This window comes from Diadema antillarum, unplaced genomic scaffold (genome assembly GCF_040938485.1).
Source record: "Diadema antillarum isolate AM-2024a unplaced genomic scaffold, OU_Dant_1.0 seq00001165_RagTag, whole genome shotgun sequence".
NCBI lineage: Eukaryota > Metazoa > Echinodermata > Echinoidea > Diadematoida > Diadematidae > Diadema > Diadema antillarum.
The window spans coordinates 494,812-519,556 of record NW_027271972.1 but is presented as its reverse complement, the minus strand read 5'-3'; the positions used below and the strand labels follow the sequence as shown (position 1 = coordinate 519,556).

At 39.5% G+C, this 24,745-nt stretch overlaps 1 protein-coding gene across 1 annotated transcript in view; it reads right to left on the bottom strand.

The window, feature by feature from the left end:
- Window positions 1–24,712, bottom strand: part of LOC139744384 (uncharacterized) — a 42,368-nt gene extending 17,656 nt beyond the window's left edge. Inside the window, exons 1-5 of the mRNA XM_071654825.1 lie at window positions 24,607–24,712; window positions 19,768–19,844; window positions 16,865–18,234; window positions 12,558–12,699; window positions 3,978–4,075 (exon numbers count right to left, since the gene is read on the bottom strand). Coding sequence (XP_071510926.1) covers window positions 3,978–4,075; window positions 12,558–12,699; window positions 16,865–18,234; window positions 19,768–19,774 — 1,617 coding nt within the window. The 5' untranslated portion in view covers window positions 19,775–19,844; window positions 24,607–24,712. The remainder of the gene's footprint in view (window positions 1–3,977; window positions 4,076–12,557; window positions 12,700–16,864; window positions 18,235–19,767; window positions 19,845–24,606) is intronic.
- Window positions 24,713–24,745: the final 33 nt, after the last annotated feature.

Below are 24,745 nucleotides of genomic sequence, written 5' to 3'. Positions count from 1 at the left end.
GGTGTACATTTGTAGCTGAACTTCCCTGCACACCAATAAGTTAATGTAGAATTGTATTACTTGTTCATTTTCACACCGCAGTATTTAAACAACTGCCATTACATAAATGAATATTGTCAACAATATTGCAAAGTTGCCAAATAGGCAAACCCCATAAAAGTCTGATAGGCACGTTTAGAGGAACTATTGTACAATTTAATGGCCTCCATAAACACAGGAGTGTCTGGACGGTGAGACTATCACACAAGCAATATTCCCAAGGGTGAGTAATCTGTGGCGTGTGGTTTCAAAACTTCGAGATTAGAATCGAGTCTGCCCGGTACTATTCTTGACACCATTTCCTCTGAGTAAGTCACCTCAGCAGCGGGTGCCACGGAGGAGGAGGGTAGGCAACAGATTACGAGGAGCTGCAATGTTTAATATACAGGAATTTGACATTTATTCCTTGTACTTTGCACATCAGTACAAACACTAGGGTGGTCAAAGGGCCAATGATAAACCAAACCTGTTCAACAACGTTGGAGGGAGTGCCTGGATTTTGACTGGGGAGATCTGATTCTGATACGAGTGTTTGTAGATTTTATTTTAAAGTTTGTGCTGTCCTGCAAATCTTACATAGGGATTGGTCGTGTCTTGCCCGCTACAAATCTAGATGTATCTTGACAGTAATCTCACCTAGGCTACAGGAGTGACTGGCACCTCCCCAAGCAGACTACATGTACGCACATGGCGAATTGAGTAACACATGTGCATGTCAGGACTTCTGCCAATTTGGTTAATTATTTGGGGCAGCAAGGGGTATACATATAGTTACCCATGACACATGAGACTATAAATGTACACTGCTGTCTGCACTAAAACACAAGATTTAATTTGTGAGCTGGAAAGTCTAGAATGATGATTTTATTGCTGTGTATATTAATATTTGGTGTAAAAGTCTCCAGGCACTAGACTACTGTATAAGATGTATGCGCATGCATACCAATTAATGTACACATAAAAAACAAGATAGTGAAAATGGTTGAAATATAATCGTAAAATTGTTAAAATTTAGATCATAAATGATGATCAAAGAATGAGTGCTGAAAATTTGTTGACACTTAAGAATCTTAAATTCTTAAGATCTTAAGAAAAACAAAATATGCACTAGCTTTGCAAGGTGTGTCATATAAACATTAAATTTACTACAAATACACATAAAGTCACAAGCTCCCCAATGCTGCAAGGACAAGATTTAAAGGGATAGTACAGTATTGGTGGAGATGAAAATTGGGCTCTTAACTTTTTGCGATATACCAAGAAAACACTTATGAAATAGTACAGAGCATACCATTTTAAGAGGAATTCAAAGTTTATTTGAAGAAAATCAGGTTTAGAATGACTGAAACATCTAAAAACAAAGTAAAACAAAGCAACCGTAATAAAATGTGGGTCCCACACTTTATTAGAATCGCTCTGTTTTGGATATCTCGGCCATTTAAAAACCAATTTTCATCAAATAAAAGTTGAATTCCTGATGGAACGACATGCCCTTTCATATTTCATAGGAGGTTTCTCATTATCTCACCAAAAAATGTTAGAAACCTGAAATTAGGTCTCAACCAGAACTATACGATCCCTTTAAACTCTCTGTTCAAACTAGTCAAGTACCAAACCCACAGTAAAAACAGAAACTGAAACTAACAATAGGCACTACTTGTATCATAGCTACCACGAATAAACAAAATTAATAGGCAGTTTCGATGATGATTGTAACTAATCATGCTGTCATGTACAATGTTATATTGACAGGCATTTTAGACATCAAGGTCAGGAATTACATCAGTACGTATGCATGCTATGTGTACATTGTGTTTGCCAATGGCAGGCCACGAAATTCATCCCACTGACTTGCGACACAAATAAGTACCAGGCAACCATGCGTGTAATTCCTATGATTAGAAAGGTAAGTTACTGAAGATGCGCTACATGTGTACGTACAGTCCAATAAACCAAATACTGTGACCTAATACAAGAATCCAGATATTACTACCTATGTAAATATTTGTATGTAAAACAAGATCAGGCTTGTCCCCCTTAAAATCCCTCACTCACATCAGAACAGACTGTATTCACCTGGAGAAACATTCAGTAAAGCAAATTGGCTTTCATGACAAAAATTAGAGTACATGTATTATAGAAGTCTCATGAATTATGCTGCAAAGGCTGCTGACAGAACATCCTTATTGAGATTTTCAAACACATTGCACCTCATTTCTTTTGCTTGTTTGTTTGTTTGTTTGGCAAGCAAATTTTAGGTTTCAATATCAATGATTTTTTTTTTCATTCTTCCCCTTGCTTGATTCATGTGACATAGGAACATTTTTAGTGTCAAGCAATTTCTGTGGCATCAAAACATGTTCAAGGTTACCTACTTGGCATTCTGCATTAGATGGAAAGGAAAAAAAGAAAATCTTTTAATCATTCATAGTACCCTACTTCTGTTCATCTGTAGTGGTGCGCAACACCACACCACCCTCACACTCAGCCTACAGTTTACTCAACTCAGTGATAAACAAAACAGATTGGTAGGAAGACAAACATATGTCGTGTCATGCCGCCTGCTGCCTCAACATACAACCTACTACAGGGATGATTAGGTCCACTTCAACCGCTTTGACATGTACAATGTATTACAGTATACCTCTTATCACTGTGAAGAGGTATACTTGTAAAACACTTGTACAACATTCAGCAGCGCTAATGAAAATTCATTAAAAAAATTGGCACATTCTGTGTTACTTCACAGTGCTTTGTAATTGGTGATGAAAAGGTGCTATCATATAATTTGTTGGTGTATTGTTACATTCAATCATCTAAGGCTTCAAGCAGGCAAATGAGATATAATACTATATACGCCAAATATTTAGCGAGGTTTTTATTTTCACGAATTTCGCGAGTCAAGTGCTATTTGCGAAATTAAAGACACGCGAAAATATTCACTTTGATCCCGATGTGAATGTGATGTACACGTGTATATTTCTCCACTCAGTACATGACTAGACTACATTCGTGAATTTTAATAACCACTCGCGAAATCATCAGGAATTCCCGATTCGTGAAAATTTAGACTCGCAAAATATCATGGTGTATACAGTAATTCAATGTACAAAATGTACACAGCAGAAAATTAATGCCCTTCTCCACACCTCTCCACAATTTTCCAAATTCCACAAAGTTTGTTTACACCACGTGACATGGGAACGGTTCTCTTGTCTGCTTTTTAGGCTGCTGGAAGATTGATAAGAAATCACGCAACTTGCTACTTTTCAGCATTCCAATAATGCAAGTACAGGTAGAGGTACGGGTTCTTCATTCAACACATGTACGCACTACGGTATACATGATACATGTACAATGTTTATACATTTTAACTGCGAGAATTAATTTTCGTTCATGACCATCACTTAATATCTTTTCTGCTTTACACTGTCCTCTAGACATATAATCATCCTCTTCCTGAACACTGAGCCTGCCAACATCCTGTAACAAAAAAAAAAAATGAACTTGCACCTATAGATAATTGCAAATCCTTGTAATCGTGAACCAGTAATTTGCAGAAAACACTTCCTACTTTTAATACATAGCTAGAACCAAAGCCATATCAATAGCCATAACTGTGGTGGGAAGGGATGATCAACTTAGAGACATTTAAATCTTGCAATTTTTTTCAGCATAACTCAAACATTCTAAAGTTTTCAAACTATTCAGGTATAGAAATAATGATGATATCATGGCAGGAAACTGATCCTTTAAAAGTGATTGCGTGTTTCAAGTAAAATCTAAAGAGTGAAGAGCAAATGCGAAGTGGTGGATGTTAACACACTGTTCTGTGAAGGAAAACTTGTTGAAGATGGACACAAATGCCATACAAATGCCACACAAATGCCACACAAAAAAGAAGTGGCAATATTCAGCTTGTTTTTGCTCGGGCTTACCATGTACTTGTTGTATAAAGGATGACCAGGTCCAGGCCTTGGCGGAAGAGAGCTCTTGTTGGAAGATGATGCGGGGGCTCCTGGTGCTTGCTTCTTCCCTATGGATCATGATAACAGTGCAAAAACAATCATACAAAAATGGTTTCTTCCAGTTAAGTGTGGACTCTTACCACTCAAGCAAGTCTTGGGGATGGACAGCAACAGAGTGAAAGGCTCAGTCACTTTATGACCACTTTAAATGTGTGGTGGACATGAATGTACGATATTCTTCCATGATCAGAGCCTTTAACATCCCAATGATTTCACATGAAATGGTACTCACTTGGGGCATTTTATCAGAACTCCCTAACTAAACACTTTATTGAACATATGGGACTATGGTGTTACAGCCATCAACATGACTGCTGATGAGTGTAGTTGATATGGGAATGAATGATGTGCAAAGACAGGAAAGCATAAACCCCATAACTCTATATTTGATCATCATTCAGTAATGATGCTGAGAAACAGTGCACTCATATGTTGCACCTTGCATAACTAAAAAAAAAACACACACACTTGGTATAAAACAAAGGCACGAAAAATAAAGATGCTGTAATGAATATCTACAGTAAGCTACATAAGCAGGTTAATCAAGGAAATTTTTGTTTGTAAATTCTTTTGACTACAGCGCATCCTGCTTAATACTCCATTTGCCACAAACATACAAATTGTAAACCAGGGGGGCATTTCATGAAGCATTTTGGTCAGATATTTTTCTTACAAACTGTTACAAGCTATTGAAATCCCTGCATCTGATTGGCTGAGAGCCCAATTTGTCCGACAACTTGTCAGACAAAATGCTTCATGAAATGCCCCCCTGACTTGGTATGAAACATTGTGGTCTTGCCACAGTGGAAATTTCACAGGCCAATCTACCTACATGTACATGGTAGGATGGCCTCAGAAACAAAAAGAGAATACTACATGAAACATCAAAGCACTGCACAGAAATTACATCCTGTCATTCAAAAAACCAAATTGCAGCAATCTGAGGTCTAAAGAAAAACAGAGAAAGGAGAACAATATAAGGGCTTTGTGTGCAACTGAAAAAAGAACAAGATTTGTTTGGGTAACATGAACAGTTTAGGCAGCAAGTTGTTTAAGTTCTTAGTGTAAAATGTACATTTTGAAACTTTTAGTTTGGTTTTTCTTCTCAGAATCAAAAGAAGAAATGAAAGGATTATTCATAAATTAACACGAGGAATAGTCTCTTCTATATTAGGAGTAATCACCATCTACAGAAATTGACAAACATTTGAAACTATTTTGTTTAAAATTATCTACAGTTGTGCTTACGTGTACATACAGTTGTACGTGTAAATGCACATCACAATATACTGTACGTGGTGCAATCTTCAGAGGCATGGGAAATACTCAATTCTTTGACAAAGTCAGATTTTAGTATGCACGAATCATACATTAATGCCAATGTGTCATAAAACATTAATACTTTACAGTTTATAGAAGTACCAGCACTTGCAAACATTCTATATAGCATCAATATTTTTTCCACTCTTTTCAATTAGAGATAAACACTATGGCCTTGCATCCTTTAGAAAGCAAAGTAAAGACACTGGAAAGAAAGGGGAAAACAAATCATCTCTTGGCTAGCATTAAATCTGCCTTTCAGGTACATCCATTTTGCACAAGTGTAAGTACAGTATATCAATCAATCAATGCTGCTTACAGATCCCTGGAAGATATCATTGTACACAGTGTAATGTCCCACAGGTACATCTTTGAACAATGACTTTCGATACAAGTAGTTCATTGTCCGTGAAATGTCGCATGGAGTGGTCTTACACTGAATGCCTACATTTGTACTCAGAATGGGAGTGAAGCCACGTTACATCAACATGGAGATCAATGCTTTCAAACAGTTTTGCATCTACATTGTAATCCCATGTGTACAGCTGGCCCACTCTCACTCTCAGTACCCGACAACATGCAAAACTAGCACTAACCCTTCAGCAGCTACTGTTTTTATGTTGTTGGCCTACTGCGTATAGTAATTAATTTACAATCCATGCAGAACTTTTCAAGAATAGGTTTCAGTATGGGTTAAATGAACAGATTGCATCGTACACTCAAGAGCTAAACCTGCCTAGGCTGGGTGCATACATATTAGAAAAATTTGAAGCAAAATATCAGTCTTTGAAAAATACAGTATAACGTTTACCTCATACAGTGTGCTTTATGTTAAAATTGTTCATGTAAAGATCTGTTTGGATCTATTAAAACATACTTTCTCGTGAACATGACGGATGCTTGAACTGTTACCATAATACATGTGTCCCTGCATTTCCTGCAGGGTAACTTATAAACATTATACATTGTATCCTACCTCGTTTCTTCCTCTTTGACAGGCGAAATGCGCTGTTTTTTATTCCCAACGAGGGCAGACATCTTGTCGTCTTCTTTTTGTCTGATGATGACGACGATGTGCTTGGTGGATTCGGCGGTGATGGTGCAGGGCGACACGGTACGTACACCTTAGCTGCCAGTGGGGGATCTCTGGGATGATGCCTTTCTTCTGTGGGAACTACATGCATCTGCAAACTCGTATCGCTTTCCTCGGGAGTAATTGGTGACATCTGCCATTCTGCCGGAGGCGTGGATGCTCTGTTACACAAATCGTCCTCCACTGATGGTGTTGGCACACTCTTATTTTCCTCCAAAGCAACTGATGTTTCTTCAACTTTCGTTTCATCTGTTAATACACACATGTTTGTTTCTAGGGCAACTGGTAACACCACATCAGCGTCAACATCATCTTCGGGTATTGCCGCGCCCCTCTCATCCTCATTTGGTGGCAGCGCCACATTTAGGGGAGTTGTGCATGGAGATGGGGATGTGTGCTTGTCCTCACCAGACAGGTCTGGACTGGATGCCGGTGGAGTGGGGGATGCTCTTTCTTCACTGCGAGAGAATGAATCACCACTTTCCTCCGCATCAATTAATGTCATCCCTGGTTCTGCTGGTGGGGTGGTTGTTCTGGATGCTGGTGGAGAGGGAGATGCTCTTTCTTCACTGCTAGAGAATGGATTACCACTTTCCTCCGTATCAATTAATGTCATCCCTGGATCTGCTGGTGGGGTGGTTGCTCTGGATGCTGGTGGAGAGGGAGATGCCCTTTCTTCACTGCTAGAGAATGGATTACCACTTTCCTCCGCATCAATTAATGTCATCCCTGGTTCTGCTGGTGGGGTGGTTGCTCCGGATGCTGGTGGAGTGGGAGATGCAATTTCTTCACTGCTAGAGAATGGATTACCACTTTCCTCCGCATCGATTAATGTCATCTCTGGTTCTGCTGGAGGGGTAGTTGCTCTGTTACACAAATCTTCCTCCAATGGAGGTGTCGGCTCACTGTTACATTCCTCCAAAGCAACTGATGTTTCAACTTCTGTTTCATCTGTATATAAGCACATGTCTGTTTCCATGGCAACTGGTAACACCACTTCTGCATCAACATCATCTTTGGGTATTGGCGAGCCCCTCTCATCCTCATTTGATGGCAGCGACACATACAGGGGAGTTGTGCATGGAGATGGCGATGCGTCGTCCTTGTCCTCACCAGACAACTCTGGTCTGCATATTGGTGGGGAGGGAGCTGCCCTTTTTTTATAGCTAGAGCGCACGAATGGATCGCCATTTTGTTCAAGTGAAGGGGACGGTGTCCGGCTATACTCCCTGCGAAGGAGAGATCCTACATTTCTGTCATTTTTGCTCGCTGGTACACTCCTCTGACTCTCAACAGGTGGTGGAGGGGCACACCTCTTCTCTTTGCACCGCGGCAGAGTGGCACCCCTCTTGTCTCTGCGAGAACGCAGCGGTGAGGCGTTGCTCTCTCCTTCTGGTGGTAAAGGTGCAGCTCTCTTCCCTCTGCCCGATTGTGTGCGTGACACACTTTTTGCTCTGAAGGAGGGTGAACTCTCCAGTCTGCTTTCACCAATAGAAGACGAAACACTCCTGGTCTCCTCATCTGGAATTGATGGAGACCTCCTATCATCTCCTGGGGGTAACAAGGCACTCCCGATACCCGGAGGTGGTGGCGCTTTTCTTTTCTCCTTGCCCTCTGTAGACTGGACATACTGTCCGCTGGTCACTTCCCATGATGGCGAGGCTGCACGTCCATACTCTTCACCACGAAGACAAAGTGGTGTAAACTGTCTGCTTGCACACGTATCTTCATCTGGCAAGGACGGGGAACTCCTCTGATATCCTCCAGAATATCCAGGGGGTGAAGGGGCACGCCTCTTTTCCCTACCTGGGGCAGGAGGCGCTCTTCTCTTTTCCTTGGTCTCCCCAGGCGTAGGCATTGTGGGCATGTTGCACTCGCGAGGGTGGTCCTACCATCGCACATACTACCATTCAATCCACCGGTGCAAGCCTGAAGTTGTATGCCTGCCTGCAGGTGTGTATGTGTTCATGTATTAATTCCCTGGCCAGAATGGGAGTGACAAACTTTGATACAAGACCAAAACAAACTCCACAGTGCTTCCAGCTAGAGCCACAGTGTCTGACTGCGCAAAGCTCTTTGCAAGACTGACACCAGCCTTGTTCCTGTGACTTCCTGTTGTTTGCCGAGCTCTCAGCTGGTTAATCTATTCCACGCTTCTACCTGCACGTGTGGGCGTCCTCTCCAGCTATCATTTCAATTTTCACTTGATCTCTGCATTTTCCTGCGGCGACCTTCCGCAAAACACAATTGGCAGAGTCACAGTCAGTCGAACATGAAACCACAAAATACCTCTCCTTGTGCTTTGCGCAGCAACGCACATAAAATACCGTGAGTCAGTCACACAACTCCAGATCTATTTTAGTTTTACATATCTGGTCAATTCAATGGATTTCTGCACATGACAACGGATTTGCACATATGGCCTTGAAACTACACACCTTGTTTCTCAAAGGATCTGGCAGGTATTATGAATTAATGCAGTATGAACATGTCCCTGTGGTATACCAGTATCTTTGTGGTGTACAGTGTACATTATACAATGTATGTTCACCATGGGAAATCACTGTGTAGAGATCCATGCAGGAATTGCATCCTCTCTCTCGAAGTACCATGGGGTCAAAGTTTTGACCTTCGGTTAAGTTGAAAAACAGATGTACCATTTAATGGAACCTGAATAGCATGGCAAGTGAAGTACACGGTATTAGCCGAGCAGACCTTTCGAGAACTCATGTTCAATGTAGGTTGCTTAAAGATAAAAAACTATTAACATTGTATTGGCTCAATTTAAAAAAAGATAGAATGTTGCTGACTGGACTGCATAAACATAGTATGACCATAATCAAATGGATAAAAAAAGGTGATAAGTTGTGTAATTTTTTACTATTACTCTGTCACTTGTAAAATGACCAAACAAATATCACCATTCTAGTAAACCCTTTCTAAAGTAGTTTATTGTAATATACCATTATCTAGGGGAAGAAAGAAAGAGCGATTCTCGTAACCCACATATGTACCAAGTGTACATCATTTTCCCTATTAAGCACTAATAAAAGAGTCATTATGAGCATTTTCTGTTTGTTTGTTTTTTTGTTTTTTTGGCCAAAGCTTCATATTATCGGAGATGCTGGTAGGCTGGTAGCATATACGTACGACCATGCAGCTCAGATTCTTCAAACTTAACTATGCCTTTAGCTTCCCATTCTGAAATGAATTTTAATCATTTCTGGAACTTTCAACTTTTTTCCTCTCTAGATGTGAGCAGACAAAAGAAAGTAATGCCCATTTACAAAGTACAGTTGTATAGTCAAACCTGCTGTAATACATGACCTACATGTACCACTTGTACACAGCCACTAATAAAATCCCCCTCCCAGAGAAAAATCATGTTAAAGACCCTGTCTACAGCAGCCACCTGTCTATAGCAGCCTTTGTTGTTGTTGTTGTTGTTGTTGTTGTTTTCTTTCAGTGGCCGCTAGAGAAAGGTTTGACAGTATATCTGTCGGGCGCATGGAGAGTTTAATGTGTGCAAGTTATGTGTCTGGGACATATGGAGGGGGGGGGGGGCAGTAGGAGGGTAGGAAGGATGTATTTCAACAAAAACACAATCCCGATGGAATCCCATTTTCTTTGCTCATTTTTCCACTACTAAATAATATTCATTTCTGGTCAGTTTCCTTCTGTTTGCATTTGTTACATACTCAAAAAGCTGTACATCACTTTGGTGATCCCTAGCATTTATCCCCAAGTTGAATTATCCTTCAGGTTTATGTCACGTTAAAGTGTGTGTGTGTGTGTGTGTGTCAAAACACACACACTGCTATAGCTTCGACCACACTAACATTGAGAACTAAGGGTTTCTGGGAACGAACATTAATGTACTAGGGCTTTCTATTTATATGTAGCTCAGTCTGCAGAGCACCGGGCTAGCAATCCGGAGGTCTTCGGTTTGCATCCCAATTTTCCCATTTTCTTTGCTCATTTTTCCACTCAGGAAACACAATCACTTTTAATACTGACATGACATGCCCCCACCATGTAGCAGAAATGGCATCAGGTCATGATCATGTCCTATACAAAGGGATGTGACAGACACTAGGTAAAGAAAAGGCCAAGACCCTGTTTACACCAAAGGCCCGCGCTGAGTCGAGGCTGGCTAGGCCCTCAAGTGCTGGGCTTGACCCCACAATAATTTTGTGCATTCGTACAGAGAAATCGGGTTGCAGCCAAGTCTGACTCTCTCAGCCCCACTGTAATGGTGCGCTACATGTAAATGTAGCAACAAAACTATAACGCACATTGTTTGATTCAGGCAGTGCATGGGGATGGCTCGATATCCCACAAGCTGGGAACATTCATTAAATTTCAATGGAATAAAACAAAAAAGTCCAAAAAGGCACAAAACTGGAAGCGATAAAAAAAGATCCTACCTGTAACCTTCATACAGGCTGTAGGTTGTAAACACTAACAAATGAGCTTGGCTGATGCCACAAGAATTCTCAAGCATCAAAATTTTCCACACGGCATTCAACATGCATACAAATGTGTACATATGCACACACAATAAAGTATGCCACCTGCAAGAAACCATGGTATGTTTATAGGCCTGAATTCACAAAGGCGGTTTAAACTTTAGACTATGTACGGCACAAAATTTGTACCATGGTCCTAGACCCCGTTTACAGTGTGGGGCTGGGCCTAGCCGCGGCCGAGCCCAGCAAATTTGTCCATTTACATTGCCGGGCTCGGCCGTGCTTTTAATTCAAACCTTTCAATATTTTGTCAAAGTGGCGCTCTGCTTGTAAACAAATGCAATTTGATATAGTCTGGTTTTCAGATCCTTTGCCAACTGGATTCCGTGGCGACAAAGTCGCCGTTCCGGCAGAGGCCGTTGCCGCAGGAAAAATCCTTTGCAGGACAAAACCACCTTAAACTATACTAGATTTCGACGTTGAGGGGGTTGATACCCTGAATAGCGAAATAGTACGGGCAGAGGATTTGGAAGCAAGACTAAAATTGGCCGCGCATTTGGCCCAGTTTGCGTTTACACTGAGAAAAGGCCGAGACCACCTCCAGAGCATGGCCAAATGCGCAGCCAATTTTGGCCCCGCATTTGGCCTTTTGCGTGTTTACACTGAAATGAAGTCGGGCTCGGCCACGGCCGAGTCGCGGCTGAGCCTCGCACTGTAAACGGGGTCTAACACCAGCGTAAAATAGGTGTACCTTTGACATGCGCGTATCAATGCGCATTTGCTACTGGACGTCTGTTGGCATTCACTTTTCTAGCATTATGAAAGAGCACTTGACTAACCGCTTTCAGAAAGCAGGGGAAATAATTGCTACCCTTAATGTCAGTATCAAGTTGATGGAATGTATAATTTTCATGAAAAATGAATTTTTGTGGAATTCCCTAATATTTTCCTTATATTGTTGTCCACACGTGACACCATAACCTCTAGTAGTCTCCTCATCCAGCGGTTCCAACACCAAAACTTTAAAAATTCATACTTTTGCATCGATTGTCCGATTTTCCTCTAACTTTCACTGATCATGTTCTACTATTATGTTGCTGCTTTCACTCAATCAACATTTCTCTCTGGGTTTTGGTTTCCTTTAATTATTAAAGTACTGTTATCATGAAATAAAGAGAAAAGAAAAAAAAACCTTTCATGTCTACATGCATGCTGTAAAACTCAAACTAAGGCTTATCCATAGTAACATTGTATCAATTATTACATTTGTAATAAGAACAGAATGCTATTGTATTGCATTCATTTTACTAGTTAATAAATCAAAGCAACGCCTTCGTTTCTATTTTTTAACAAAGAACATCCCCTATAAAAAAAGATACAAATCATTCAAAATAAGAGCAATTAAATCTAAAACAGGGGGGAAGCAGAAATTTGCATGGAAATAAGCAGGTCAAAAATAGAGTGTTCATGCCTATACATGTCAAAGTGCAATAAACTACAACATCAGATGGGCTGGTCTTAAATGCCACCATTAAAAAAAATAAATAAATAAATAAAAAAAAATCAATCAATCAATCTAAAAAATTCTGTAAAAGTCAATGGCATTACCTTTTTGACTGCCTGGTCGAGGGGGCGCTTTCCGCTTTGGCTTGAGTCCGCTTGGCCTGGGTGGGGTGCTTCCAGCTGTCCGAGTCCCATGAACAGCACTAGGCCTGGCTGGTGCTATTTTTTTAGTAGGGGGTCCAGAGGGCTGGGGTGAGAAAATTTGTAAATGGTTTTAAAAACAACTTTGAAATCATATGGCATGATGCACAATGTACATTGCATATTAAAGCTTTCTTGTTATAGCACTTTAAATGTCATCTCTGTGTGTACACACACACACACACACACACACACACACACACACACACACACACACACACACACACACACACACAAGTACACTGTATGCATACACACACATCTTTAACTTATTGAAATTGAAACACTATTGAAACACTGAAGTATACACTATGCTATACATCTACACAGGCACACCCTGTAGATACACAACGTACGTGTGGATTATGCTTTGATGATATCCAATGAAGAGTTGAAAATATGTGTTAAATGTAAAGTACATGTGTATATAACACAAATATGTTCAGTATTAAGAACAAAAGACCTAGACAAAAAATTTGTATATTAAAGTTGAAATATGCACACATACATTTTGTACAAATGGAGTATCCTGGATCCCAACTTTGTGGAATTTATACAATGTACCCACATGCAGCTCTTGAAAATTTGATGCCTTACTTTTCATTATCTTCAATCACTTTCCAGCCATGGATACTCTTTCTATTCAGTTAATCTTGATCATGATGCAATCATATTCACAAGGTATGAGCACCCTTACACACAGTGTAATGAAATTAAATCAGATACATGGACTTCTGAACTTGATAAAGATATTAAACAGCTTGAATCATGACATGACATACTATGGTATGGGACTGTCAAAGATTCTTCACATAATCTCCCATCCCCCCCCCCCCACCCCCACCCCCACCCACTATCAGCCTGATGCCCTACATTGCAATATCTTAACAACAAAAAAGAAGAAGAAGAAGAAGAAGAAGAAAGAAATAGGAACAATAAATGCTTCACCTCTGTCAGGCAACAGAGACATAATGGGCCCCTCTAGCAGAGGGGTCATCAGGATGATTCAATTATCGGAAATCAGGCAAAGATTTTTGATGCCGATGAAAATGTTGCTGAGAACCCCTTATACAGCATTAGTCTGGAAATATGCCAAGAAATTTTTGCAGAGTAAGAAAGAGGAAAACACTTCCACTTCAAGGGGGAGGGGATTTTATGAATTTAAAGCTACAACGTGTATTTCAAATTTACAAGAAACAATTTGACTTGTAAGAACTATTGCAACAATTACAAGTGACAATTATAATGATGAAAATTGTGATCCAATGTAGCAATGATCATCATAACACTACCTTTTATACCAAGAAGGAACTTGACACTTGAAGCAACAATTCACCCTGTCCCCCCCCCCCTGAAAAAACAATAACAATTTACCAGAAATGACAAACCACTGCATATCTGAATATTATCTGACAATTCAAAACAAGTGTATGAAAATCACAGTCTTGCGATGTACACATGTACAACGTGTATGTAATCCAGGGTATGACAATATACATCCTGTACTTTAAAGAAGAAATCCACTCCAGAATTATATCAATTTCACAAGAAAGAGAAAAAAAAATCCCTGCAGAACAGTGCAAAAATAATCAAAATTGGACAAGAAATATTAGGAAGTTATGACATACATATTATTCTGAAATTTCAAATAGTCCTTATGAATATTCAAATTCAGCAGGTTGATGATGTCATGCTCTCACAATTTCTTATTCATTCCATATATGTACAGATATGACAAAATCTCATATTTCAGCTGCATGATAAAACCTGCCTTAAAAACCACCCCAAAAAAAATATTAACTTTGATATACGTTTGATAGATATGCTTTTACATGTATTTAATAGCAAAAAATAATTCTTTTTTCCAAACTTCATATAAACTTTATACATACAAACTTGTGAGGGCATGACAACATTATTTTGCTCATCTGAATATTCATAAGGACTGGTCAAGAAATATTCTTCGAAAAAATCTCAAATTTCAATGTGTCATACAGTGTATATCTTCCTCATTTCTTACTTATGCCATTTTGGTAATTTTTGGAACATTTTGTAGGGATTTTTTTCTCTTTCTTTTAGAGTTTATCATTTTTGGAGTGGATTTCCTCTTTTTTAAAAGGCATGAAAAATGCTTGAAATTGCTTCCAGTAATGTTTAAATCTCAAAATACTCCATAACAGACATGTGATGTGAAAAAAGTAATACTATACTTCACATGGGGCAATGCCTGAACCAACAATTTCTTTCTGTTGTCGTTGCCCACTCAGAAACACTGTTCAATTATCAAATCACCAGGTTCCAAATTTATGTTGCCCATAACTGACTTCTCACTGCCAGGGAAAACATCAAAACAAACATAAAACAAAGAACAAAATCAAAGAGACTATTAGATAAAGCCTTACACAAGAAAAACAAAAACAAAAACAAAACAAATCTGTATAATGGGCAATCTTTCCACACTTGGAAAATTACTATTAAAAAAAATGGAATTAACTTTCTTTAAAATAGCACCTCTAATAAACCTTCTGAACAAAAGGAATCTTTAGAGTCAATACACCAGGAAAGATCAGTTTGTCAAAATGCTTGACTCTGGACTGATAATCAGATGATGAATGTAATGTACAATTCAAATAAAGACAAAAAAAAAACCCCTGAACACATTTGGGCCAAAAGTGAAAAACAACTGCTATAAAGTAAAGCCATGTTTTGTTGCTGACCCCGCTAGTCTGTGTTCCATTTTTCCATTATTTATATCCAGTAAAGGTCTATCAATGGTCCACTCTAAACTCTATAATATCACTGACCTCAGGGAAAGTCAGCCTAAAATCTGTTGCAATAACGTCCATAAATTGTCACTGCTTTTCTTATTCTCTACAGTACATCATACACTGTTAGTTTGATAAATGTTCTTTAACTGCCTTTGGGGTAATATCATCTAACATTTCAAGCTCTACAACTTGCTCTGCTACAAAGTTGATTCGAGTTGTGAGTGGTGTTCTCCACGTATCATATGATAACTATAATACAAATGTATGTTATCACCTTTGACAAACAAAGTATGTTGGCTTTGTCATGATTTACTGCCCCACTGGATTTATCTCAGGCTGGCAATATGTATTTATAATTTTACATTGATTTAAGAAAGTGATTTGTTTGCTTTGCCAAGTGTCTGACGCCAAAGTCACAATCAAGAAGGAACGAATACATAAATATCACGACAAAGTGATATTTACTGATAAACATTTGAGTATAGATGTACATCATTTACTATTCTCATAGTGGTCATTGAGATGTCTTTATTTGCCGACTCTACAAGATGGACAGAAAACTGAAACCCTTGCCACAGATGGAACAGATTGTAAATACAGTGCTTAATTCAGTGCTGCAGTCAACTCAAAAATTGGCCAAACAGGATAGTAAGAGATGTTCATGAAAGCTTAGCACAGGATCTAAGTCAATATTTAACTCCCACATCAGTCAAATACAAAGTCCATAATGAAGGTGAAAGCTCTCTTCTCCCTGTGAACAAATTTCACATTTTTTATATTCATTATATATCTCCTACACCTACAAAGATCTTATTTGTATATAGTTTCTTATCACGTTCTATGCCAATCAAGTAGTTGTTATTTTCTTAAAGTCTATGAAATTTGTATCCTGTTTCTCCAATCAAGTTTCCATACTCCAATTTAGCTCATCATTGGTAGTGTTTTTCAATTGTGTTACCTGAGTCTGTTGGTTTAGTGAACAGTTTGACCACTAAATGAGGTTAGAGGTGTAGCTTTGATTGACATTGCATTTGGCTAATGTTACCAAATGTCCCTGATTTTGTTGCTGTAATCAAATTTCTGACAGACTTAGAGACTTTAGTACCCCAACAGCACAGTTAAAGACAAAATAGCAATGTGGGTATTCATGGAGCGGGAAGGCTGGCTCGGGTCAAATATATTCAAGAATTCCTGCAATGACTTGTGCACAGCTTTATCACTGATCTCTATGTAGGTACACACGCAGCCAATGAATCTCAACAGGAGTCCACCATTACCAGTGAGCGTATGTTTTAATGCACATATTTGCTAATCGGTGCCATTCATTTTTTTTTTTTTATGTACCCCATGGACAGCGACTGAATTGGGTGACCCATGAATCCCCACACTACCCAGTTAATATTAAAGTGCGAGGGGGACAGGAACAAAATGAAATGTACTTACCCTAGGAGGAGGCTTGCTCTTTTTCTGCTGCTGATCCACTGCAGGAGACGATGACCTGCTATCCTTTCCCGCACTAGGCCTGATGATAGTGGGCTTTGTTCGTGCCCCGGCTGGACCTTGGGCCTTGGTCTTGGGCAGCCCTGGTGGACCAGACTTGCTTGGCTCCGACAAATCTGAGAAGTCTATGAGGGAGGATCCACCGGCCTTGTATGGTGCACTCTTTCCGATTGGGGCTCTCGGAGCAGCCCTTGGGGGCACCAGCTGTGTTTGAGGGGCCTGCTTCTGGCGGAGGGTGGGAGATGGAGGAGGGGGAATACCAGAAATGATGTTCGCTGAACCATTTGGCGATTGAGATGGCTTGGGTCTAGCCCTCGCCGTGGGGTTGGAATGTACCCCTCCTCCTTTGCTGCCCATCACCTGGGCTAGAAGTTCAAATGAAGACGGTTGCTTTCCTTGGTCCTTGTTAGATGACAAATTATTGACAGCATTAGTAGTGGCAAAGTTTCTTGCATGCCCAACTTCCTCGGCAGTAACGTTTTTAGCAGCACTGCTACCAACCTGGGCAGAAATACGCCCAATAGCAGCTTGCTGATCTTTAGTTGCTGAAACAGTGCCGCTGTTGTTATGAGTTGACACAAGAAGGCTCCCAGCCTGAAAGACATCCTTCGCACTAACATTCTTGGAGACATCCTTTGCTACATTCCAAGAGTAATTGGTAGCAGCCGCCTTCTGCTCTGGAGTAGCAGTCCAGGTCACGCTTGTTCCTGTGGATTGTGAGGAGGATGAACCAAACAAACCCGCTAACTGGCTGAAAGCAGATGATGATGATGAGGTGCCTGCTGGTTTGCTTGATGTCGAGAATGGGTGTGTTTGAGATTGCGGCTGCTGTTGGGGTTTAGTGCTCCCTCCAAATAAATCCCCAAATGAAATGTGGACGGGTGGTCTACCTTGCCCACCACCACTGTGAGATTGTGACTGTGGTGCTGACACTGGTGTAGGGTGTATAGCCGGTTTGCTAGCAAGCTGTGGTTTACTAGATGGAGGCTGTCTGAAAGCTTCCCCACTAGTCCTACCATCCAAAGTGCCAGGCTTGGACATGGGCTGTGGTTTGTCGGACATTTGGTTCAGATTGTTCATCATTCTATCTTGGAGAGCAGCCTGGAGCTGCCTACCCAGACTGCCGGGGCCACCGTTGTACCCATCAATTGTGGCCGGCTGCTGCTTGGTCTTCATGTGCAAGTCCTCCTGTGCAGGTTCAGGGGTGCTGGGTGGAAGTGGGTGGACATAGGCCACCTTGGGCCGATTAGAAGGGATGGGTGGGGGCACATATGCCCCTTTGGGCCTTGATGAAGGCAGTGGTGGTGGTGCACCTGTATGATGGTGATAACATGCAATGTTGTAAATATTTAACAGTGGGATGCAATATACTCAATATACAACTGTTATTAATACCTATTTTATAATGGTAAATGATAGTACTCCTGTTGATTGGGTAGAAATTGAATTTGATTATTAACTCTTTCTATGAATGTAACGGAAATATTCACATTTTTATTGGGTACTCTGGGTACAACAGAGGAAACCTGCTCTTTGAACCGACAATCCACAATAAAGCAGAGAGTACAGCAATTACACTTTCCTAGTAAACTCATAAGAATAAAAAATTGATCAACTCCAAAAAATTCTTGGAAATGCCAGCACGCTTCTGATTTTAATACGCAATCTGAATCTAAATAAGCTGAATTATATTTTAAACTCTTATGCTTCTTACACATCACATCTGAAATGCATTTTTTTTTTCACCTCTTATAAATTCATAAATGTGTAAACCTGGAATCATTTATCAATAAAATGCCTCAATGAAGACATACAAAATTACTTCAGTGCTTAGAATCCACTTTGCTTTCCCTGTACATAAAGTAAGCTCTGAATATTGCACTTCACTCAGTGTTTCACAAATTACTCATTTTTTTGTCACTTGAAAACTGAGTTCTTTTCAGTTAAAAACACAATGTGAAGAGTTGGTAGATTTCATGATTCCACAAAATGCCAATTCCCATTGCAATTTTTATCATTCACCCTTGAATATGTGATGTGCCCTTAAAGGAAACCAAAACCCAAAGAGAAATGTGGATTGAGTGAAAGCAGCAACACTAGTAGAACATATCAGTGAAAGTTTGAGGAAAATCGGACAATCGATGCAAAAGTTATGAATTTTTACAGTTTTGGTGTTGGAACCACTGGATGAGGAGACTACTAGTGTTCATGAGGTCATGTGTGGACAACAATATAAAGAAAATATAAAGGGAATTCAACAAAAATTCATTTTTCATGACAATTACACATTCCATTGACTTGATACTGACATATGTTAAGGGTAGTAAGTATTCCCCATGCTTTCTGAAAGTGGTTTAATAGTCAAGTGCTCTTTCATTAGGCTAGAAAAGTGAAAGCATGTTGAATTTTCTTTATATTTTCTTTATAATTGTTGTTCACACATGATGTCATAAACTCAAGTAGTCTCATCCAGTGGTTCCCACACAAAAACTTTAAAAATTCATAACTTTTGCATCGATTGTTCGATTTTCCTCAAACTTTCACTGATATGTTCTACTAGTGTTGCTACTAGTGTTGATTGTCTGATTTCCTCAGACTTTCACTGATGTGTTCTAATAATAATGCTGCTTTCACTCAATCCACATTTCTCTTGGGGTTTCGGTTTCCTTTAAATGATTCCTCAGCCGTGTAAGCATCTGCAGGCAAACATGAATATGAATGTTTTAATCTCTGTTACGCTATGGGTTAAAAAGTGCAAATTTAAGTAGGAATACCAGTTGGCTAATGAGAACCGAAACTGGCTTGGAGTGCAGAACAGTGTAAATAATCAATCAAGAGGATCTCACCTGCCATTCTGCCCTGCTAAAGAAGCAAACAAGCTCTGACAGATGAAGTAAGACCAATCTCACACACAGAGTTATCCCTGACATGCAAAGAAAAAAAAAGACAAGAACAAAACAAATTCATGAATTGATGCGAAAAACTGTCCCTTTTGGTGCATGTTAGTTGTGAAGTCATGGTGTTGGTAAAATGTTATTGTACTTCAAAATTTTAGTCAACAAAATGCTAAATAAATGCAAACTTTGAAATAGATGATGCATAATATCAAAGAGATTATGATGGCCCTGAAAGGAATCATTTTTGCAGATATTGAAGATAACTGAGAACATGGTAGATTTTGACAAGAATATTCTTATTAAGCAAATATGTAAACAATACTAGGGTGCTGAAATCAGTCTTGAGTTTGATACAATCCACAAACATTATCCTCACGCAAAAAGTCATATCAAACTGATTGTGCACAAGTAAACATGGACATGGCATATTAGGGGGTATGCCTACAGCTTGATACAAGAGTTCAGTACTAGTACAAGAGCTACAACGGTGGCCCGTGCTTCATCAAAAGAAGAATAATCTTAAGGTGTGCACTCACATTGTTAATAATTTGTTTGTATACATTGTAGATCTGTATCTCTCTTTATCATCATATATGGTTCCCGTACCAAAATTCAACCGCGTGCAAAAAGGATACTATTAAAATTAATGAGTAGCCAAATGTCAGGAGTTGAATTTTGGACGGTCCACTTTAGACTTGGTCGTCTGACCAAATTATGGGACATATGGAATGTCTGATCTCTCGTCGAGACAAAGGCCTCATGCTCATGGGAGAAGGTAGAGAAGCACACTTGTATAACTGCTTCATTCAAACATAATTCCCATTCAGCAAAACTAGCTGTAAAATGTGCATTCATTCGTAAGCCAACAAGGGTCAAGCGGTGTAGAGTGGTACATGGCAAAAATTAGGGGGGAACATGAGGAAGTTTTTTCCCATAATTCAAACAGAAATAACTACTGTACTACAATTCAAAGAAGATCATTGCAGACTTTCATAATGTTAATTGATATGGCAATAGCATGGTAAAGTCTAGGTCTAGTAGCATAGCATCAAGTCATTGGATACCCACTTGTGCTATTATAAGCCAAGGACAAGGCCAAACACCCATGGAATTGTTAACTCTCAAGTAACAAACTGGCTGGGTAATCATGTAGAAATGCCCATCATACACACCTTCCATTTCATGCTGTAACTGTCAACAAGAATTTCTAGTGGTTATCAAAAATGTTAAGATGGACCGCATCTAATGATTTTATCAAATTTCAAAGCCAAATAAGGAAGAAAAATACATAATTCTGACTCAAAAGTATGCTGATCGCAGATTGTGGCTGTAAAGCATGATGGATCAATGATTATGTAGAAGATATAACATTATCATTGATCATTATAGTCTGTGAAACATCTGCTTGCAAGTCCAGTCTTTCACCACAATGATTACATCAGCTCGAGAGTAAAAAAAAGTAAAGGGAGTGATCTACACAAGTCTTGCATGTGGTGGCGATGGAACTGTGTTATTGTTGATTGTTGTAGGGATACATCTATACATGTACATGTTTATTATGTACCCACCAAAGAACAAAAAACAAACAAACCTTTTGTTATGACAAAATTACAAGTGTCGGAAAAACTTGATCACTTGAAATGCTGCTCTGAACACAAGCAATCCATACAGTATGAATACGTTCAGCAAATGCAGTAAGGGTGGATTGTTTGACCTGAAAGTAGCAATCACAGCAGCTTTTTCTAAGGTGTCTTTGAAAAGTTAAATTCTCTTTTTTTCTCTCTCTCTCTTATCCTCAGCCAGGTCTTGCAGTAGCGGTAGTATACAAAGCGGTTGAGCATGTACGTGTGTGCATCCCCTTAATATCTTTCTGTTTCTTTTCCATCTTTCCTTCTTTCATTTTCGGGTATTCCTAATATTCCCTTTCCTTCCAATTAATCATTTCTTTGTGGGTTTCCTCTTGTCCAACTTCTCTCAATTTCCATTTCAATCTTTTTTTTTTTCCTATTGTTTCTTGCAAGCTGGTTTTCTTTCCCTCCATCTACCTTTTCTTTTTGTCCTCTCCAATATCTTTTATGTTTCCTTCTGATTTCTTTTTCAACCTATATAATCCTCTTTCTTATCTTCCTATTCATCTTTCCCTTCATCCAATTTGAATTCATCTCTCATTCCATTATGGGTATTCTATCTTTTCTTCTTTTGTTAATCATTCCTTTAAAGGGGATGGCTAGTAACTGATCAGTGGGAATCAGTGGGAATGCTGGGGGATGATTGTTCCAATCCTTGTGGGATTCATTTTACTAAGAGTACAGATTACATATCTATTGTTGTGTGAAAATTAATTGCTTCAGAATGGTCTCATATTCAAGTAATGTGCAGTTTAATGTTTCCAGGTTAACATGCCTGTACAGTGACGGGGCATTAAACTGCACAGTACTTGAATATGAGACCGTTCTGAAGCAAATAATTTTCACACAACAGATATATAATGTACTCTTAAATGAATCCCACAAGAATTGGAACAATCATCCCCCAGCATTCCCACTGATTCCCACTGATCAGTTACTAGCCATCCCCTTTAAAGGAAACCAAAACCCAAAGAGAAATGTGGATTGAGTGAAAGCAGCTAAAGTAGAATACATCAGTGAAAGTTCGAGGAAAATCGGACAATCAATTTTTAAAGTTTTGGTGTTGGAACCGCTGGATGACGAGACTACTAGACATTATGATGCCATGCGTGGACAACAATATAAAGAAAATACAAAGGGAATTCCACAAAAAGATCACTTTTCTAGCACAATGAAAGAGCACTTAACTAACTGCTTTCAGAAAGCAGGGGGAATAATTGCTACCCTTAACATATGTTAGCATCACGTTGACGGAATGTGTAATTTTCATGAAAAATGAATTTTTGTGGAATTCCCTTTATATTTTTCCTTTAAATTGTTGTCCGCACATGGCGTCATAACCTCTAATAGTCTCCTAATCTTGTGGTTCCAACACCAATACTTTTAAAAATTCATAATTTTTGCATCGATTGTTCGATTTTCCTCAAACTGTCACTGATGTGTTCTACTAATGTTGCTGTTTTCACTCAATCCACATTTCTCTTTCGGTTTTGGTTTCCTTTATAATTTTTTTTTTTTTTGCTTTCCTGTTTCTTTTCAAGAATACCAATCTCTCCTTTTCTTCCCTTTATAATGTCAGTTTCTCTTCTTTCTTTCCCTCTATTATCTTTTAAAGTCTATTTCCTATTTTGTAAATCTTTTGATCTTTTTTTCCAGGTTTGCTTTTTTGTTAAAATCTTTTCATTCATTTCCTTCCCACTTTCCCATCCTTTCTCTTTTTATTCTTTCACCCTTGCCTTGCAATCACATTTTTCACAATCTTGTTTCATTCAAACAGACACACACCCACACACACACTTACACACACACACACACACACACACACACACATAAACACACACAACATGACCAACAACCCAAACCTCAATCAATCGCTACTGCAAGACTCGGTACAACAAGCTGAGGGGAAGGTGGAAACACCATACATTATTAGGCATACCCCCTAATACTGAATTGACGGCCAGCGCATGCGCACACATCAAATGCACACAAATTTCAAATCCACTGACCGGATAAGATGTTTGTGTGCTCATGCGCTGGCCGTCAATTCAGTGTAGCTCTCCCAGGTTCCTCTCGACCGAGTCACATTATTAAGTTATCAATTTGAACAGAAAGGGACTATTGGCAGAACCAAACGTTGCACGTTACCTGTTGTCAACACTTCAACTTCACCTGTAAGTCTTCAAATTGAAGAAATTTTTCGATTTCAAGTTGATATTTATCTGCGATACTACCCGTCATGATCCTGAATGCTACAGTCCGCAGCCCCATTACGCTACGCGTTTGGGGCTGCTGTTCGCAGTTAATACCAAATATGCTGCTGTACGTAGTGGCCGCGAACTGGGACATTTACTCTACCACTTGTAAACTAACCCGTGTAGACAAGGTCTAACTTGTTTGTGTAACTGTTAGATTCTACATTTTAGTATACTTACTTTAGACTCGTGGCTCAACACTTTGCTCAACTACACATACAAGTCTAACGTTTAATAGTCATCTAGATCTAACCGGGCATTACTGTAACGTGTAAGAGTCTAGACTGACATTGTGACCCTTGTGTAAATTAGCTGTATAGAAACTAGACCTACTCTATCACTATGATATTTCTAATGTTAGATCGAATAACTAACTTGTTAATGTTAGAGTCCTAGACGGGGGTCGTCCTGGCTAGACCTCAACTGTTGACAGTGTTGTTACTTCGTTCTTGTAATTATTTGATAAATTAACCATGTAAACGTTACAAGATGAAATCATGGATGCACTCGGGAGGAGAAGATCTACATTTGGAGCTGTAACGTAGACATGGACTTTATTTATTGGTATGTATGTAGACAGGTTGGTATTTCCGGCAGAGTCGAGACGAAGATCAATTCAAGGCGTCGTCAAGTGAGAACCGGTTAATAACCCCGCACTGCAGCGCAGCTCCTCAGCGCGGGGCCTCGGGATGCGGGAGGAGGAAGCGGCGACGCGCAACGAGAACTGAGTCGTGAAGTTTGGTGACTTGGTCTTGACCATCGCCACGGTTGACACGGCCACGGGAGACGACAAGACGCTAACTTTCTAGCTAGATGTTGCTTCGTCGAATGTAAGATTCTCAATTTGCTCAATTCATACGAGAATAACTTGAATGAATACTATGTAATAATTTCGGGTTACTTACTGATACAAATGTGTTGCCTGGCAGGAAGTTATACTAGTAGTCTTTTCGCAATGTTCAACTAAGGAACTCTGGCTCGATCACACAGCCGAGCCGACGTTAGAATTACCTATAGAAGCCTGCCTACAACCTGGCCAGCTAG